The 19,558-nt window shown below is 45.9% G+C and overlaps 1 protein-coding gene across 2 annotated transcripts in view; it reads left to right on the forward strand.

Annotated features, from left to right (window-relative positions):
• ces2b (carboxylesterase 2b) overlaps window positions 1–19,558 on the forward strand; it is a 74,388-nt gene that overhangs the window by 4,579 nt on the left and 50,251 nt on the right. For both annotated transcript variants that reach the window (XM_048546353.2, XM_059651787.1), the window contains exons 2-9: window positions 1,272–1,476; window positions 2,381–2,522; window positions 5,670–5,803; window positions 7,209–7,362; window positions 9,917–10,021; window positions 10,978–11,085; window positions 13,899–14,033; window positions 15,543–15,617. In XM_048546353.2, coding sequence (XP_048402310.2) covers window positions 1,272–1,476; window positions 2,381–2,522; window positions 5,670–5,803; window positions 7,209–7,362; window positions 9,917–10,021; window positions 10,978–11,085; window positions 13,899–14,033; window positions 15,543–15,617 — 1,058 coding nt within the window. The remainder of the gene's footprint in view (window positions 1–1,271; window positions 1,477–2,380; window positions 2,523–5,669; window positions 5,804–7,208; window positions 7,363–9,916; window positions 10,022–10,977; window positions 11,086–13,898; window positions 14,034–15,542; window positions 15,618–19,558) is intronic.

Below are 19,558 nucleotides of genomic sequence, written 5' to 3' on the forward strand. Positions count from 1 at the left end.
AGCAATGATGTAGGACATGCAGCAGCTGGCCTGCACACCACATGCACCAGAGATAAATAACCCGGTAATCTTATTTAAAGGTGCTGACTGTGTGAAGACTACATTTTTCAAAATTCTTCTTCATTTTGGACTAAAATAGGAGAAGGACTGTGATAAAACGAAGAACTGGGGAAGGGTTACTGGAAGTCATTAGGAGTTGTGTTTACACAGTTGCTTTGCAAGCAGAGGTGGGAGGAGAAAGAAGATGCCATGGCACCTGGGAGGTGTGTGCACAGTGAGATTTGTCTAGCAACAGATTACTGATTGATTTGCACATAAGCTTGGCAACCAGTCTCTGGTTGGCCCCTGGGCTGGGGAACAATTCAGATATTTATGATAGATGGGTGAGAAACATCCAGACCTCCATCTCTCTGCGGGTAAAGGAATTAAAGCCTGAAGAAAGCAGTTATTTTCTCTCACCAGTTTCTGCTATTGTCTTTAACCGAAAGCAGAAAGAGAATAGGAGAACAGCTCAGATATTTACGATAGACGGGTGAGAAATGTCCAGACCCACAGAACAAGCAGATTCTGTCTATCTCAGCCTTGAATACATTTTAAAAACTTCGGACTTGTGTATTCGCACTTCCCACTTTCCCAAGTGAGCCCTCACAATTGAGCGAAAACTATTACCTAGGAAACCCAGTAGGACTCCCTGTGGTACCCTAACCATAAACCGATTGCTGTTCTTTGAATTGTGCTTGTCAGATCTTTTATGTCTATTGGTGAAGGACAGCAGTTATCAGACCATTTACATTCACCAGGGAGGGCAGATGGGACCTCCGTTTAACATGACATCTCCAAGCTGGGGTCTTTGACAGGGCAGTACTCGGTCAGTGATGTATCGGCATACAGGGGGATCTGTCGAGCGGGAGTTGAAGCCCATGACATTCTGCCTTGCAGGGGAGAGTACGTCCCACTGAGCCACAGCAAACCCCAAACAATTTCTTCAGTCAGGCTGGTAAATCTGTGGAATTCTCCGCAGCATAAAACAGTGGAGGAAAAGCGGCTAAATATGTTGAAGGGAGAACTAGATTTGCAGATGTGAAAGGCATCAGTGGGTATGTGAGATAGTGATAGAGAGCAACACTGACCACATTGAATGGTGGTGCAGGCTGTATGGACTGAATGACCTACAGCTCGTGTTTCTCCTCTGTTTTTAACCTGAGAAGGGAAGATGGGCATGTGGTTCAGCAATTGAAATCTGTGACATTGACAGATATATTTCCTTTCAGAAGCCAATGAGGAGCCTCCAGTCGTCGTAACAAAGTATGGGAAGCTGGAGGGGAAGAAAGTGTCTGTGAAGGGGACTGCTAAACCCGTCTATAACTACCTGGGCATCCCTTTTGCGAAGCCACCGATTGGACCCCTCAGGTTCACAGCCCCCCAGGCAGCAGAAGCATGGACCGGGACCAGAGAGGCGACCAGTCAGCCTCCTGGGTAAGAGCAAGGGTCTGTGTGACAGGGGCTCAGGCCTGGTGAGGTGATCGGACATAATTCCTGGGGTTTAATCGTGTGACATCCTGACTTCAGTTCCCAGACCCCTACCCCACACCACATCCTGCCATTAGTCACAGAACACTGTCTTCATGGCACCCAACCTGCCATGACCCAATCACACAGCTTCATCAGCCGACGAGATGATTCTTGTCTGTCAATCAAACAGCCCTTTTCTCCAATTTCCAAGAATTTTGTAATGAAGGATAGTGTCCAAACACTCCACACAAAGCTGACAGCGCCACTGCAGTGCTGAGGGAGTGCTGCATTGTCAGAGGCTGCACTTTCAGACAGGATCTGCTTATTTGGGCATTTTGGGTTTGGATTCCTCCTGCAGGGACCTGTTCTGAAAGTGTGGCAGACGCAGTACCATGGAGGTAAAGATACAGAACTTGTGGAGGGTTTATTTGCAGCTATTGTTAATGAATTCTCCACCCTGAGCTGTCTGGATGCATTTTTACAAAGTGAATCAGACTGACACACAAACCAGATGTACTTATTTTTGGTAAAACAGAACTGCACATGCTGAAGAACTAAAACCAAAGCAGAAATTTCTGGAGAAACTCACCAGGCCAAGCAGCATCTGTGGAGAGAAAGCAGTATAATGTTTCCAATCCAGTGACCCTCCTTCAGAACTGAAATCTGTTTCTCTTCATTGATGCTTCCAGACCTGCTGAGTTTCTCCAACGATTTCTGCTTGTGCCTTGGATTCAGACTTGCTGTCATGGGATTTGAACTGAGACCCTCTCGGTGTTGGTCCAATCCTATTGCCATCTCCTTGCCACAACAGTATGTTTCAGAATGCTGTCTACGTGGAATCTATTTCTGTCTTTCCAACATCCCTCAGATGTCTACAAGATGGAGCTGCAGCAGAGGCTCTGAAGGAATTGATCGCATTCGATTTTGTTCCCAGTAAATCGAGTGAGGACTGTCTGTACCTGAATGTGTACACACCTGTCGGACCAAAGGACAAGAATAAGAGACTTCCTGTGAGTAAACTGTCAGCTGTAATTCCACCCTGGACCATGACACAAACCTGTGGCCACCATGGAAGGTCGTAGGTCAGAGCATCTCATCCCCCCCGAGACTGAGAGAACGGGAGGTGATGCCCACCACTTCCTGCAGGTGTCCCTGAGTCAAGCCCGACCAGGGAGAGTTAACCGTCACTGTGAATGGCCTCAGTGTTATTGCATTAGGAAGGAGAGAAATCAGTCAATATTCCCATTCCTTGTGCTGATGGTGTCAGTTGTGGTTCAGTGTCTGCACCCTCACCTCTGAGTCAAATGATTGTGGGTTCGAGTCCCACTTCAGACAGTTGAAGATACATTCTGGCTGATGCACCAGTGTAATGCGGAGGGAGTGCTGCACTGCTGGGGGTGCTGTGTTGACAGCCTGTTACTGAGCTGCACTGTTCTGTGTTCACTGAGCCCTCACAGAAAGATGAAAAATATCTGACTATGTTGAACAAGACCCGGGACATCTTCTGGGGGAATGGGGGGTACCAGTTATCCTTCAATTTATATCATTAAAACTGGTGATTTGTGGGGCCTGGCTGTTGCAAATTAACTGCCTCCAATGTTTCCTGAGCATGTCAAAGACAAGTTCAAGTCTCATAAATTTATTGTCACGTGTTAGTATAGTGCATGAAATCGCTGTAAAGAGACAGCTTTGGTGAAACTTTCATCTTGCATTCATCCAGACAATTTGCATGAAATAACAACATAAAGGGAAAGCAACATTTTTACTTAACAAGAGCAGAATGCGCAAAATTTGATTGACAAGGTTTTATAATGGAATATGTACTAGTTAATGATGACTGAGAGTTAACTGCCAAACTTTGTTTACATTTTTAACAAGGTCTTATTAGTTTTTGATATTTCTTCTGTATAATTTGCAATGGAATTGCTGGTAATTTATCATCAAATGTGGCCTTTGGTTTTGTGCACAGCAAGATCCCATTAACAGAAACAAGATTAATGAGTGGGTGATCTGAGTGTGGAGCTCGCTGCTTGCTCTTTCAATGGTGCGCCCCATTTGCTGAACCATCTAGAACAGGCAGAACAGAAGATGCATCTCCACCAAATCTGTATTCCCTCAAGATTGCAACAGATTGTCAGCTTAGGAACACTGGAATTGCTGGATCAATAATGGTTCCTTCTGATTCCTCACCTAAACATTCTGGCTTTTGTACAATCCAAGACAAATTGATATTTTGCAATGCAGCTCAGAGATGTAATTACACACTCTGGAGCAGGTGGGACTTGAACTTGGGACTTGACATTTGAAGAAGTGAAGACAATCACAAGGGTCTCTCATCCAATAGCAATATGCTGAGGATAAAGGAACAATTGCTTAATAGAAACCAACGACAAAATTAGACAGTGCCAGATCACAAATAACAAATTGTGATTTAGACTTTAACAAGGCAAAGTTTTATCAGATAAGAAGGGGTAAAGCTCAAAGTAACTTGGCAGAGAAACAGTGCGTTGCTGTGGGATGAAATGGGAGCAAGCAAAACGTCTACTGCTATGAAAGTCGAGAACTGAACTAAATTCAAAACTTTAAACTATATTGAAGATGCACCTGAGTGAGGTTTACTATAGGAGAAATTCGAAGGGCCAAACAGGAGGACAATAGAATTAGCAAAGAAAATACCAAAGGAATGATACTATTCGGCACATGTCATGTTTATAACAGAGATTATACTAGACCTTATTCACAGTTTTGGGACCACATGACAGGTCATTGTCCAATCCAGCTTCTCTCTCTCACTCTCTCTCACACACACACACACACACACACACACACACACACACACACACACACACACACACACACACACACACACACACACACACACACACACACACACACACACACACACACACACACACACACACAGTGTCATTGTGCCTGAGTGAGTAATACAACAGCTTGGATCAGTCAACCTGATGCCAGAGATGAGACTCTGTCATCTCTCAGAGACTTGAGTGACTGGGAATGTTCCTCCTATGGGAATGAAGGCTGCGAGGTTGTACCATGGAGAGATGCAGGAGAGACTGATTGAGGAAGTACCATCAATGAAAACAGTTCTGAGAGTGACAGAGTTTAGGAGAAATGTCTTTATACACAGGGACAGAGGAACCTGGGAAGCCAGGCCGAGGAGGAGCAGTTGAGGCTGACAGCATTGAAGATTTTAAGGGAAAATGGATGAAATATTTGAAATTGACAAAGTTGGAAGATGTCAGGGAGAGGCATCAGTGGGAAGAGCATTGGATGGCTGTTTACCATTGGTTGATATGAATACAGTGTGGCAAATGGATTCTGTAGAATCGGAGAATGGCCACAGCACTGGAGGAGGCCTTTCACCCCATCGTGTCTATGCTGGTTCTCTGAAGGAGCAAGTCGTGTTGTGCCCGTGCCCTCCCTACTCCCTCTAGACGTGAGAGAATTTCCATCTCAGATTATGGCCCAACTGCTTTACGAAAGGTGCAAAGGGACCTGCCTGCCCCACACTCTCAGACAGGACATCCCAGACCATGAACCACTTGCTCCTGCCCGCATTGCTTTCTTTGTTAATCACCTTCAATCTGTGGCTTTGTGTTCTCGATTGCTCCTAACTTGTTTTGGATTTAATTTTATTCCAATTGTTGATTGCCCTTTTTGAAAATCAAATTTCCTGATATCAGATTGCAGTGTAACAAAGCGCAGTGCCCCTTCATGTCCTCTCCAACCTCGTTACTGCTACAATTTGAACCAAAGGGTCTGTCTCCTCGCTGTATAACTCTATGATAAAAATTCTATTGGCTGGTTTTTGTGATTAAATCACCAAGAGCAGCTTTTTAATTGAAAGGAGATAACAAAGTGTGAAGCTGGATGAACTCAGCAGTCCAAGCAGCATCTCAGTGTGCTCTTGAGATGCTGCTTGGCCTGCTGTGTTCATCCAGCTCCACACTTTGGATCCTTTCGATTAAAAGATAACAGATGCGTTGTTACAGTGAGCAGACTGCTGTTCATGATCAAGCAAGACCTGAATCCAACTCAGCCCCCTTAGGCCAATCACCCAGTAGCTAGATTCAGACCAGATCCCGGAGAGTGCTTCTGATATTCTAACCAGATCCTGTTCTATCCATCAGGTTATGGTGTGGATCCATGGTGGTGGGTTCGTAATAGGAAGCGCATCCCTCTATGACGGAACGTCACTTGCGGCTTATGAGGACGTGGTGGTTGTGGCGATCCAGTATCGGCTGGGAATGCTTGGGTTCCTCAGGTAAATGCAAAGAGATGATCAGGAAGGTTGGCAGCAGCTGAGAGATCTGAACAAAAGCCGCCCGGCCTTATCCACACTTCTCATTGTGTGGTTTGCTGGCACGTTGAATTGTGGGTTCCATAACGAGTGCTCAAGGAGAAGCCAAGTCAAGACAGTGTAGCGGTTGTTTTCCCAGACTCAGTGATAGAACATGGAACAGTACAGGCCCTTCGGCCCACAATGTTATGCCAACCTATTATCCAACTAAGATCAAACTAACCTACACACCCTATATTATACTATCATCTATGTGCCTATCCAAGAATTGCTTAAATGCCCCTAAAGTATCTGACCCCACTACAACAGCTGGCTGCACATTCCACGCGCCCACCACTCTCTGTGTGAAGAATCTACCTCTGACATCTCGCCTATACCTTCCTCCAATCACCTTAAAATTATGCCCCATCCTAACAGCCATTTCCACCCTGGGAAAAAAGTCTCTGGCTATCCTCTCTATCTTTGCCTCTCATCATCTTGTGCACCTCTATCAAGTCACCTCTCATCCTTCTTCGCTCCAACGAAAAAAGGACTAGCTCCATCAACCTTTCCTCATAACACCTGCGCTCCAGTCCAGGCAACATCCTGGTAAATCTCCTCTGCACCCTCTCTAAAACTTCCACATCTTTCCTGTAATGAGGTGACCAGAACTGAACACAATATTCCAAGTGTGGCCTAACCAGAGTTTTATAGAGCTGCAGCATAACCTCATGCCTCTTAAAACTCAATTTCCCTGCCAATAAAACCCAACACACCATACAGCTTCTTTACAACCCTGTCAACTTGGGTGATCTTGATGGTAGTCGCAGGTGGGAGGGTGGGGACATGAGCATTTCGGACTGAAGTGCAGTGAAATATTGTGAATCTTTAGCGATTTTCTAGCCATGGGAAATGTGGGTTTACAGGAATAGGGAAGGAGCTGAGTTTGGGTGGGATGTTGTTGGCTGATGGGCCAAACAGCCTCTTTCGACACTGTTGGAGAGTGTGTGACTTCTCAATCTCTCTAATCCTATCCACTCCCATAACGCTCTGACATCCACGTTCCTGTAACTCTGGCCTTTTGGATGTTCCTGATGTTCAAGTTGCCCGTGTCTTCAGTTGCCTGGGACCTAAGTTCGGGAGTTCTGAGACTCCCCCCCCCCCCCCCCCCCCTTGCAATCTCTTCACCTCCCTCTCCATTAAGATGCTCAGTAAAATCAATCTCATTGACTGAAGTTTGTCTCCCTATCCAATGTTGTTTGATGAAGCTCCAGTGAAGTGGCTTGGGATGATTTACTATGTTGGTGATGCTTTATAAATGCAGGTTGTTTTTGTTGTTGTTGTTGCAAGTGTCACACACAACAATTTCTGCCTGATGTTCTATCTTCAGCACAGGGGATGAGCATCTGCCAGGAAACTGGGGCATGTTCGATCAAGTGGCAGCGTTGAAGTGGGTTCAGGAAAACATTGAGAACTTTGGAGGTGACCCAGGCCTGGTGACCATATTTGGAGAATCTGCTGGTGCATTTAGTGTTTCATTCCATGTACGTCGTTGGTCTTTATTCTCACTCTTTCAGTCTGAAATGTTTTGGTTATTACTCCTACAGCCTGATGTTACATGTTCTGCCCGTTGCTCGTGGTTAAGCTAAAGAGCCTGTGAAGCCAGTTTGTCCCAACACGAGATGTTGACCTTCATCCTCGCAGAAGAATGACCTTTTTCTCATTGTGACAGGAACAAGCCATTCAGCCCAACTGTTCCTGATAGCCCTGCTTCACCATCACACCAACAAAAGATCCTGAACAGCGACAGAGTCGCTGGAAAAGCTCAGCAGGTCTGGCAGTACCCGTGAAGGAAAAAGCAAAGCTAACGTTTCGGGTCCAGTGGCCCTTCCTCAGAACTCAACGACAGATCCTATTGTTTTCTCTGTCATTTGTTCCTTTTTAAACACATCGACAGTATTTACCTTGACCACCCCCTCTGGCAATTAGTTTGAGATTCTCACAACTCGTTCAGCGCATTGTTTCAGAAAGCTTGGGAAGAGGATACTGATTGATTGGGGGTACATTGGATGGAGAAGCTGCAAGAGCAGTTAACTGGCAAAATTAATTCCCAGGGCAGATTGGCCAATTCTGATTGGTCTGGACATTGCCAGGGATATGTACCAGGTCAGAAGCTGAGGTGAGTAACTCACCTCCTGACTCCCCAAAGCCTGCCCACCATCGACAAGGCACAAGTCAGGAGTGTGATGGAATACTCCCCACTTGCCTGGATGACTGCAGCCCCAACAACACTCAAGAAACTTGATACCATCCAGGACAAAACAGCCGCTTGATTGGCACCACATCCACAAGCATCCCACTCCCCCCACCTCCGACACTCAGTAACAGCAGCGTGTACCATCTACAAGATGCACTGCAGAAATTCACCAAAGATCCTCAGGCAGCACCTTCCAAACCCACAACCAATTCCATCTAGAAGGACAAGGGGCAGCAGACACATAGGAACATGTTCCCCTGCAAGTTTCCCTGCAAGTCACTCACCATCCTGACTTGGAAATATATCGTTGTTCCCTCAGTGTCGCTGGATCAAAATCCTGGAATTCCCACCCTCAGTGCATTGTGGGTCTACCTACAGCAATTCAAGAAAGCAGCTCACTCCCACCTTCTCAAGGGGCAACTAGGGACAGGCAATAAATGCTGGGCCCAGCCAGTGACACCCATGTCCCACAAATAATAGAAAAATGTTTATTGACTCCATGATCCACTTTTCTGCAAAAAGGTGTAATATCTGTCCAAACCCCGTTGTCCCCATTACACAGGGTCCTAAATATTAATGTATGTAGTTTCTAACCGGCACCAAAGACATCACACTGTGGGCCTGGCTGATGATCTTAAATGGGTTTCCGGTGTAAAGATTACCCCCCTCAATCATCCTGCCTCTAACCTGAGGCAATGTATCCAATTCTAGACTTTCCAATCTGTGCGAAGGAGCACCTCCTGACATCACAGCTCAATAACCTAGCTGTAATTTTAGATTTTCACACGAAACAAATGATTTGCAGACACATCAACTGTGGTGAGTAATTTGGGAGTTTACAGTAAAAGAGGAGGAGCCTGGATGTGAGTTTGCTTGCTGAGCTGGAAGGTTCGTTTTCAGACGTTGCGTCACCTTTCTAGGTAACATCATCAGTGAGCCTCCGGTGAAGCGCCGGTGTTATGTCCCACTTTCTATTTATCTGTTTAGGTTTCCTTGGGTCGGTGATGTCATTTCCTGCGTTGTTGATGTCATTTCCTGTTCTTTTTCTCAGAGGGTGGTAGATGGGCTCCAAATCAATGTGTTTGTTGATGGAGTTCCGGTTGGAATGCCGTGCTTCTGGGAATTCTCGTGCTAAATTGCCCATAGTGCCCAGGAATGTGCAGGTTGGGTGGGTTAGCCTTGGGGAATGCAGGGTATCAGGGATTGGATAGGGGGTGGGTCTGGATGTGATGATCTGCAGAGGGTTGGTGTAGACCAGCTGGGCTGAATGGCCTGCTTTCATACTGTAGGGTTTCTATTAAATGTAAGTGCACCTTGCTACAGCCTGTCCTCACTCTGTATAACACCCGACATGGTTCTGGTGAAAACTGACAGAACTGCAGATGCTGTAAACCAGGAAGAGAAACAGAAGTTGCTGGAAAAGCTCAGCTGGTCTGGCAGCATCTGTGAAGGTAAAAACAGAGTTAACGTTTCAGGTCCGGTGACCCTTCCTCTGACCTGATTCTGGTGGATGCTTTCAGTACTTTGTTGAAGTTGAATAGTGTTTTCCCAAGACATGCTTCCCAATATTCTGGCTGGATTTTGCCCAGGGCTGTATACAGCTGAAATATCCACTTTCTCACTGTTAAATTCCAATCCTTTTAACATTATGTTAGCCTCTTTTTCTCAATGTCCTGGGGAGCTGAATCTCTATCCTACACCAGGTAGGGAGAGATGCATCTCCAGCTGAGATGTCCGATACCCCCCTGGTCCTGTATCAGACTGGCTCAGATGAACGGCTTGGGAAGAGGGGTCTTTAGAAAGGGCCTAAGCTAATGGCTGCTCTCTCTCTTGTTTTCCAGCTTGTTTCTCCTTTGTCCTCTGGTCTGTTTCACAGGGCAATATCAGAAAGTGGCACTGCTTTAATCAAGCTTGGAATGCATCCTGATCCGAAATCAATGGCTCTGGTGAGTTAGACTTTTTAAAATTTGAGGCATTTTCTTCATTTCACAGTGACGAAATTTGATTTAAAATGTTTTTAAAAATACAAAGGAGCCAAACAATATTACAACAACAGGATTTTGCTTTGGAATGTGTGGGCAGCTTGTTCGGTTCTGTAGCCCCCTTTACATTGTTACATGTGGCCAGTCACACACAGTGATTAGGGGGAGAGATCTGAGCACAGCCTGTAACAGATCCCTAGCATCAGCTGTCAGAAGATTCACCGTGTAATAGATCCTGATGATTCAAGACTTTTCAGATTCACAACATACAGGGTCCCAAGAATATATTCCTCAGGCTGTAGTTCACTGAAATCCATGCTCCATGGATTTACACTATACCACATTCATACAATCCACTCGGAGTTTCATGCTGTAACATGCCCCTGGAATCCACTGTGCAGCAAATGTGGGAGGGAAATTTCCTGAGATTGGAAGAGTTGGTTCTTGCAGAATCTTTGACTTGCACTGAGCTGTGTTTTGAACTGAGGGCCCCTTGAACTGGGGGGACACCTACAGGGGGCAGGATTCTGGAAATAGGCTCAGCATTGCACAAGCCAGGGTTAGAACATAGAGGGACCCCTTTCAGCCAGCTGTTCATTTACCTGCAAGGACCTCTACAAAGTCCCACTCACCCGTCCTTTCTTCATCGCGCTGCAAATCTTTGATCTTCAGGTAATTATTCAGTTCCCTTCTGAAAACCACAATTGATCCAGCCTCTTGTCAATGTGAGCCAGTTACTCCAGGTGCTGAGCTTTACACAACTGAGACCTCATTTCCATCCCTAGGAATCGCAGCCCTCTCAGATCCAGCTCAGAATCCAATAGCACTGGCCTCCAATCTGGGGAATTGAAGTTGATGGTCATAGAGTGGTCTGTTGATGAAATTCAGTAACTGTTGGTCTCAATTGAAACTCTGTACAGATTATCGCCAATGCCAGCGGCTGTGACACTGATGATTCCCGGGAAATTGTTGATTGTCTAAAGAAGCTGTCTGAAGAGGAATTGTTGAACATTACGAAACCTCCCCAAGTATGGTGCACATTCATCATTCTTCCCTTCCTGTTTCACCTCTGTATCTCAGGGGTGGCACGGTGGCTCAGTGATTAGCACTGCAGCCTCACAGCACTAGGGACCTGGGTTCGATTCCACCCTCAGGCAACTGTCTGTGTGGGGTTTGCACATTGTCTACGTGGGTTCCCTCCCACAGTCCAAAAATGTGCAGGTTAGGTGAATTGGTCGTGTTAAATTGCCCGTAGTGTTCGGAGATGTGTAGATTAGGTGGCTTATAGGGGGATGGATCTGGGTGAGATGCTGTGAGGGTCGGTGTGGACCTTTTGGGCAGAAGGGCCTGTTTCCACACTGTAGGGATTCTATGATCTATGTACAGACCCATTCTCGCCCCCCACCGTTTTTCTCAATCTCACTTTTCGGCCGTGATGGCCTGATGGTGCTCCCACGAGGCTATTAATCTGGAAACATAGGTGAGGCTCTGGGAACCTGGGTTTCGCTCCCACCATGATGGAATATGAATTCAACTTAAAAGATTTCTGCAATTAAGAGCCTAATGTTACTTGTTGGGAGACAGCCTTTAGGGAAGCAAAGGTGCCATCCTTCTGCGGTCTGACCTACATTTATATTCAAGACTAAACATACTGTCACATCCTAAATGCGCAGGGCTTATTCAATAGTGCCCTTTAGACAGTAATCAGTTAGATTAGATTAGATTCCCTACAGTGTGGAAACAGGCCCTTCGGCCCAACAAGTCCACACCGGCCCTTGAAGCATCCCACCCAGAACCATCCCCCTATAACCCACACACCCCTGAACACTACGAGCAAGTTTGCATGGCCGATCCACCTAGCCTGCACATCTTTGGACTGTGGGAGGAAACCGGAGCACCCAGAGGAAACCCATGCAGACACGGGGAGAATGTGCAAACTCCACACAGACAGTCCCCCAAGGCTAGAATCGAACCCGGGTCCCTGGCACTGTGAGGCTGCAGTGCTAACCACTGAGCCCCACTTCTACTATTCTTGTCTCCTCTCCTACTCTTCACGCCTCTGGAGGTGTCCTGCATTGTTAGCCTTAGTGCTTCTCTTCTCTTCTCCGGTCATTAAAAATCCTTCTCGCTATGGAAAGAGGGCCAGGCTGGCTGAATTGTGGATTCAAATCTCACAGCAGGAAGGTCCTGGCCCTTGGATTATTTGGTTTGTTGGAGTCAGTGACCTCAGTTTGCCTTCAGTCAGCTGCCCCCTTCCATTGAAAATATTTGCTGTAGCTGGTTGGAAGTGAGAGAGCAGGGAAAAAATCTAGGACCTCATTAAGTGCTGATGTGAAAATGTAGAAACGAAGTTAGCGTGCAGGTACAGCAAGCGTTTGATGAAAGAAATAGCATGTACTGTCTAATGTTCATCTGTCAAAGCTCCTCTTAATAAGATCACTGCTCTTTCCTCAAATGTTCATGCTGAACACCGATTGGCCAAGCACCAGAAACAGCTCAGTATGTGCACTTAGCTCGTACTGACACAGTGTGTGTATGCGACCAGCAGCAGGCTCAGTGCTGCTTTGTGTTTTGATCAGCTCTACAATTCCAGCTTACCCCCTCCCTCCAGCAACTGCAGCTCTCACTGTGACCTGCACCTCCCTCTGGCTGTTGCAAACTGTTGTCTCGCTGACAGTGGTGACAATCAGTTATTTCGGGCTTTACACAAAATCATGGAAAATAGGCCGAGGCATAGGCTATTTGGCCCTTTGAGCCTGCACAAGCCTTCATTATGCTCATAGCTGATTATCCAAATCAGTGCCCTGTTCCCACTTTCTCCCCGTACCCTTTGATCCCTTTAGCCCTAAGAACTAAATCGAAGTCCTTCCTTTAAACATTCAGTATATTGGCCTCAACCACTTTCTGTGGCAATGAATTGCACAGGACCCCCACACTCTGCATGAAGACATCCTAAGTACGCTACCCCACATTATTCATCTGTGACCCATAGCTCTAGACTCCCCATCATTGGAAACATCCATCCTGCTTTACCCTGACTACTCCTCTTAGAATTTTGTAGGTTCCTATCAGATTGCCCTTCATTCTTCTAAATTCCTGTGAATGTAGTCCTAACTGATCCAATCTCCCTTCATATGTCAGTCCTGCCATTCCAGGGATCATGTGATTGGCATTATTCACTCCTCCCACCACTGACAGCAGTGCATCTACAAGACACAATGCAGTAACTCACTAGGGCTCCTTTGACAGCACCTTCCAGACCTAAACCTCCACTGTCTAGAAAGACAAGAGTAGCAGATCTAACTCTCTGGCAGCATTGTGGGTCGACCTACAGCACATGGACTGCATTAGTTCAAATTGGTGACCCTCCCAAGGGCAATTAGGGATAGGTGATAAATGCTGGCCCTGCCACTGATGCCATATCCCATACATCCCATCTTTACGCAGAGAGTTGTGAGAGCATGGAATGCGTTGCCAGCAGCAGTTGTGGAAGCAAGGTCATTGGGGTCATTTAAGAGACTGCTGGACATGCATATGGTCACAGAAATTTGAGGGTGCATCCATGAGGATCAATGGTCGGCACAACATTGTGGGCTGAAGGGCCTGTTCTGTGCTGTACTGTTCTATGTTCTATGTTCTAAGAATGAAAATAAATCAACTTTCTGATCTACAGAACATTACGTCATTGACAGCTGCTTCTTCAACATGCCCTGAATATTCTTTGCTGTGATCAATGTGACTCTGACCATTAGGGAGGATCCTTTGAGTATTGGACAGCGTTACAGTATGTGCAATGTTAGTGGTATCTCCAGTTAAATATCATCTTTTCTTTCCTAACGAGGCAATTTTATCTGTCGTGGTGGATGGTGTCTTCTTGCGCGGAGAGGTAGGACAACTGCTTGAGGCAAAAGAGGTCAACTCGGTTCCATACCTGTTGGGAGTCAACAATCAAGAATGTGGTTGGATGTTAGCAAAGGTGAGATTAATTACAGCCTTTGGTTGGCTCTGGAGTTGATGGCTGTCGAGCTCAGACTGCCCTAGGAGCTGAGTGACGGACATCTTTTCCCTTCCAATTCCAATGCTTATTTTTCCTTTCCACATTTGGAGCGTAGTCCCTCCTCCTGAGAGTCACTCACAAGCCCCTTTCCCATTTGCTGCCCATCAGAGAGAGGTGATGGCCTTGTGGTATTAATGCCAGACTTTTAATCTGTTAAACTTGGTAATGTTCTGGGGACCAAGGCTCTAACAAACCACGACAGCAAAAACAAAGTTGCTGGAATTGCTCGGCATGTCTGGCAGCATCTGTGAAGAAAGAAACAGTAAACGTTTTGGGTCCAATGATCCTTCCTCAGACCTTTTCCACTTCTGAGGAATGGTCACCGGACCCGAAACGTTAACTCTGTTTTTCCCTTAACAGATGCTGCCAGGCCTGCTGACCTCATCCATCAACTTTGTTTTGTTTTTCCTGATTTACAGCATCCGCAGTTCATTCGGTTTTCTTGGCAGATGGTGGAATTTGACTTCAGTACAAATCTGGAATCAAGATTCTGATGATGATCATGAATCCATTGTCAATTGTCGGAAAAACCCATCCGGTCCACCAGTGTCCTGGTGGGAAGGAATTTGCCATCCTTACCTGGTCTGGCCTACGTGTGACTCCAGACCTACAGCAATGTGGTTGACTTCTAGCCAGCGACACCCTTATCCTGTGAATGAATATTTTTTTAAAAAACTACCTGTGGAGAGAGAAAACAAAGTGTAGAACTGGATGAACACAGCAGGCTCCTGCTATCTGTGGAGAGAGAAACACGGTTTATGGTTCAGGAAAATGACCTTCCATCAAATGTTGACCAACCTGGAAATGTTAATCCTGTTTCGGTCTCCATGGATCCCTGCGATGTGCCAGCAGCCCCTTTCTGAGCTGCTGCTGCTAGAAATACTGTCCTCTTTTGCATTCCAAATGTATGTTGCATTGCTTTTCATTTTAACAAAGGTTGCATAGATGTATTGTTCCAAGTCCCTCGTGGAATTTAATTATTTCATTTCCCTGTCAATTACACCTCACCTCTTTCTGCAGTCAAAATGCCTGAAAGAGTGCACTCCCTGTGTAAGGTAGTGATGGGTTTGCAAGTAATTTTGTAACTTGGATTATATAGGTTTCCTCTAGTTGTATTTTGGTGAAATAATCTTGCTCTAAACAGGAGATATTGCTGTTGTTTTAATCATGAGTTCCTTTTGCTGTTGTTCATAGAGACTCTGTTAACGTAGAGTCTGATTTCAACTGATTGGCTGACGCTCTGCTGAAACATATGTGTCATGGGGTGACGTTGACGCATTGAGGCGGCCCCCCTGCTTCGCATCTGTTGCAGCCAATGCACCTTTCATGGTGATCTCTGTTCTGTTCCGGTAGTGTGACAGTCAGCTGTTATTCAGGCAAAGTAATGATGCACAAGTAACCTCTGATTTTAACCACTGTCCTGTTCAGATGTTGAACCCACCCGGTTGGGAGGAAGGAATGGACCGGGAGACTGTGGAGTCTATGCTTAGGAACATGAGCCTGGTGAGTTCTTATCTGGTCCTGCCCTTTGGGCTTTTCAACAAGGTTTGGAAAGCAGCCATTTCTAGCTTGTCAACAGCAATTTCTTATATTTTTGATGATGGACTGAAACGGGGAAAGATCTGTTTTAAAACTGAGGAGTGAGGAAGGAATTGCTGCACTGCTTAAAAACAAGGCAGTGGTTGTGTGTTGTGTTTACACTGCTCCTTCACAAGCAGTGAGGGGCGGGGAGAAAAGACAGCACAGCACTGGGGAGTGTGGGGAGTGACTGGTTTGTCCAACCAGCAGTGGATGCTGACATCATCAACCTGATGGCAGCTCTCTGATTGGCTCCTAGGCAGGGTGAACAGTTTGGGGGTTTACAGTGGAGGGCAAGAACCCTCTGAACTGCTTTAAGAGCAGGTTCTGTGTTTCTGTCTCTCTCTGCAGGCAAAGTACCTGAAGAGAGAGAGTTGTTTTCTTACATTACTTGCTGTGAGCATTGTCTTGAAACAATAAGTTTGAAATTGAACAACCCATGTCAATCTGCTGTGTCTTCAACAAAGAACAAGAATCTGGAAGGAAGAATGTTAGGTCTTGGGAAGCAAAAGGAACATCCCAATGAACCCTATGGACTGGTGCTAATGAACTGTGCTTCCCCGTGTCTTCCCAGCACCCATAAAACCGCGTGTTTTATGTGCTTTTGTCTGTCTGTAAGTGTGCGCAGGTGTTCAAAAATGGAGTTTAGGGTTTGAAGCAGTAGAGTCACATTCTTAGCTGTGTCGTAGTGAAATCACATTTACTCATTTGTCATGAATAGCGCTTGTTAAGTGCAGGAATCTGGAGTGTTTTCTGTTAGTTTGATTTGAACAGACGGGTAAATCCAGGTTTAAATCATTGGCATTTTGTGGTAAGCCTGGGAATGGTGGAGCTTGAGAATCATTTTCCCAGCAGTCACTTTCCCAAAATTGTGATAATAGCAGAAATCGCCAAAGGGTTAGAATGCAGTGCAGCAACTAATTGCTGAATAGCCAAAGTCCTCTAGATTGTGAGGGGGATTGAATACAAGAGCAGAGAGGTTATGTTTCATTTACACAGGGTGCCGCTGAGACAACATCTGGTGTACTGTATACAGTATTGGTCACCTTGTTTATAGAAGGATGTAATTGAGTTCGAGGCAGTTCAGAGACTGGTTTACCAGGCTGATACCTGGAGTGCGGTGGGCTGCCTTCCTGAGGGAAGGTTAGGCAGGCTCGTCTTGTATCTGTTGGAGATGAGAAGTGTACAAATGACTTGATTGAACTATACATTCTTTGGAAAAGCCTTGTCAGGGTGAATGCATCAGAGACTCAGACTTATACAGCACAGGAGTAGACCCTGCAGTCAACTCATCCATGCTAACCAGATATCCTAAACTGACCTAGTCCCACCTGCCAGGATTTGGCCCATATCTGTCTAAACTCTTCCTATTCATGTACCCATCCAAATGCCTTTTGAATGTTGTAATTGTACCAACCTCCACCACTTCCTCTGGCACACGCACAACCCTCTGTGTGCAGAAGTTGCCCTTCGGGTCCCTTTTAAATCTTTTCCCTCTCACCTTAAACCTATGTTCTTTAGTTTTGGACTTTCCCCTACCCTGGGTAAAATACCTTGGGGCTATTTGCCCTCTCCATGCCCCTCATTGTTTTGTAAGAACACCCCTAGCCTCCAGCACTCCCGGGAACACAGCCCCAAGCGACTCTCTGCTTCTCCCTCTCGCTCCAACGCTCCAGTCTCCCTCACCCATTTAAGATCATGGATAATAATTGTTTTCTCACCAACTGTTAAACATCTTTGGAATTCTCTTCCTGAAAACCTGCTGGAAACAGATTCTTTGACTGTTTTAAGGCAGAGGTGGATAGATTCATGATAGGTAAGGAAAGGGGTGGTGAATGGATTTTGGGAGCAGGCAGCAATATGGAATAAGCAGATCAGCTAAGGTCAGTTTGTACTGTGGACCAGGCTTGTAGAGTTGTATGAGCTGTTCCTGCTCCCAATTTGTCAGGTGGAATACAACTACCATTGACGTTGTCCTCTCTCTTTTGCAGTGAGTTTGCTGAATATTGAATTACCCAGTGCCTGGTAAAATTGTGCCAGGAAAGCTCAAATCTCTAGGACTGAAGTTAAGCATCAAAGCTGCTTGGCCTTGATCATAAAGCTATTCCACCCGCACTACCCCCCCCCCCCCCCAAACTGGTTGGCGACCCCAGTACAAAGGGGTATGTTTCTCCCTAACTACCCGCTTTATGAATCTTGTTGTGTTCTACACCGCCTACCCTTCTCTACTCTAAGGAAATCAATGCCAGCCTATCAAGTCTCTCTATAAAGCTGCAGCCTACTGAATCTCCATTGCACACTGTCTCTTGCAGTCATATCCTTCCCTTGGTGTGGTGACCAGAACAGTGCACAGCACACTGTACTTATGTCAGATACAGCTGCATCGTAACCTCCCTGTTCTTATGTTCATTGTCTTGTCTCATAATGTCAGGTACCCCTTATGCCTTCTTAACCAACTTAACTAGCTGTCCCAAGAGCCTGAGGGTAAGGCATGATGGGTAAATTTACAGATTATACAAAATTAGGAGGTGTCATTGACAGTGAAGAACGTTATCAAAAATTACAGAGGGATCTTGATCAGATCGGGTAGTGGGCTGAGGATTTGCAAATGCAGTTCAGTGCAGATAAGTGTGAGGTGTTGTACTTTGGAAGGTCAAACCAAGGTGGGACTTATACAGTAAATGGGAAGGTCCTGAGGACCGTTGTGGAGCAGAGGGACCTAGGAGTACAAGTACATAGTTTGTTGAAAGAGGTGTAACAGGTGGGCAGGGTGGTGAAGAAGGCATTTAGCACACTGGCCTTCATCGGTTGAGGCATTGAGTACAGGAGTTGGGACTTTATGTTACAGTTGTATAAGTTGGTGAGGCCGCATTTGGAATATTTTCAGCAGTTTTGGTCACCCCGTCATAGGAAAGCCATAGTTAAACTGGAAAGTGGGCAAGGAGATTTACAAGGATGTTGCCAGGATGAGGGAGGCCTGAGTAACAGGGAGAGATTGGCCAGGATAGGACTTTGTTCCTTGGAACGTAGGAGATTGAGGGGTGACCTTATTGAGGGATACAAAATCATGAGGGGCATTGGTAGGATGAAAGCAGCATATAGTTTTTTTTCCCAAGGATTGGGAATTGAAAACTAGAGGAGCGTAGGTTTTAGTAAGTCCTGGGGACAATTTCTTCACACAGAGAGTGGTGTGAATATGGAATGGGCTGCCAGAGAAAGTGGTTTGAGGGTGGTACAATAGCAATGTTTAGAAAGCGTTTGGATAGGTACGTGGATGGGAAGGGTTTAGTGGACTATGGACCAAACGTGGGCAATTGGAACTAGCTGAGTGGGCACCATGGTCAGCATGGACCAGTTTGGGCCGAAGGGCCTGTTTTCATGCTGTTTACTCTATGACATGTACTCTAAGATCCTTCTGATCCTCTTTACTCTCCCAGGTCCTTTAATAGGACGATGGCAACTTTAACTTGGCTTCCAAACCATCAGGCTATTCTCTGGTTGGAGAGAGATCACTGGTGGTGGTTTAACTTGAGCATGGCCACCCCTCAGGTGAGGGGAGAGTTTGAGAAGGAGAGTCGTGGGGGTTGGCTAACTTGGTTGGCTGAATGGCTTGTTAGCTATACAGAGTGACAGCAACAGCGCGGGGTCCTTCAGTGTTTTTATGTTGGAATTAGATTTTTGTGAGCCAAGGCAATCCAAGTTTACCGGGTAAGGTGGGAATTTGGAATTCAGATCACAAACAGACCAATCATGAGCTTGTTGAATGATGGAGCAAACTGGAAGGACAAAATGAGCATCTTCCATTTGTGTTTGTATAAGCGTAACAGAATTTTTCTTTCTGAATGTGGGACAGAAGAGAAGTAATT

Source organism: Stegostoma tigrinum, chromosome 16 (genome assembly GCF_030684315.1).
Source record: "Stegostoma tigrinum isolate sSteTig4 chromosome 16, sSteTig4.hap1, whole genome shotgun sequence".
Taxonomy (NCBI): domain Eukaryota; kingdom Metazoa; phylum Chordata; class Chondrichthyes; order Orectolobiformes; family Stegostomatidae; genus Stegostoma; species Stegostoma tigrinum.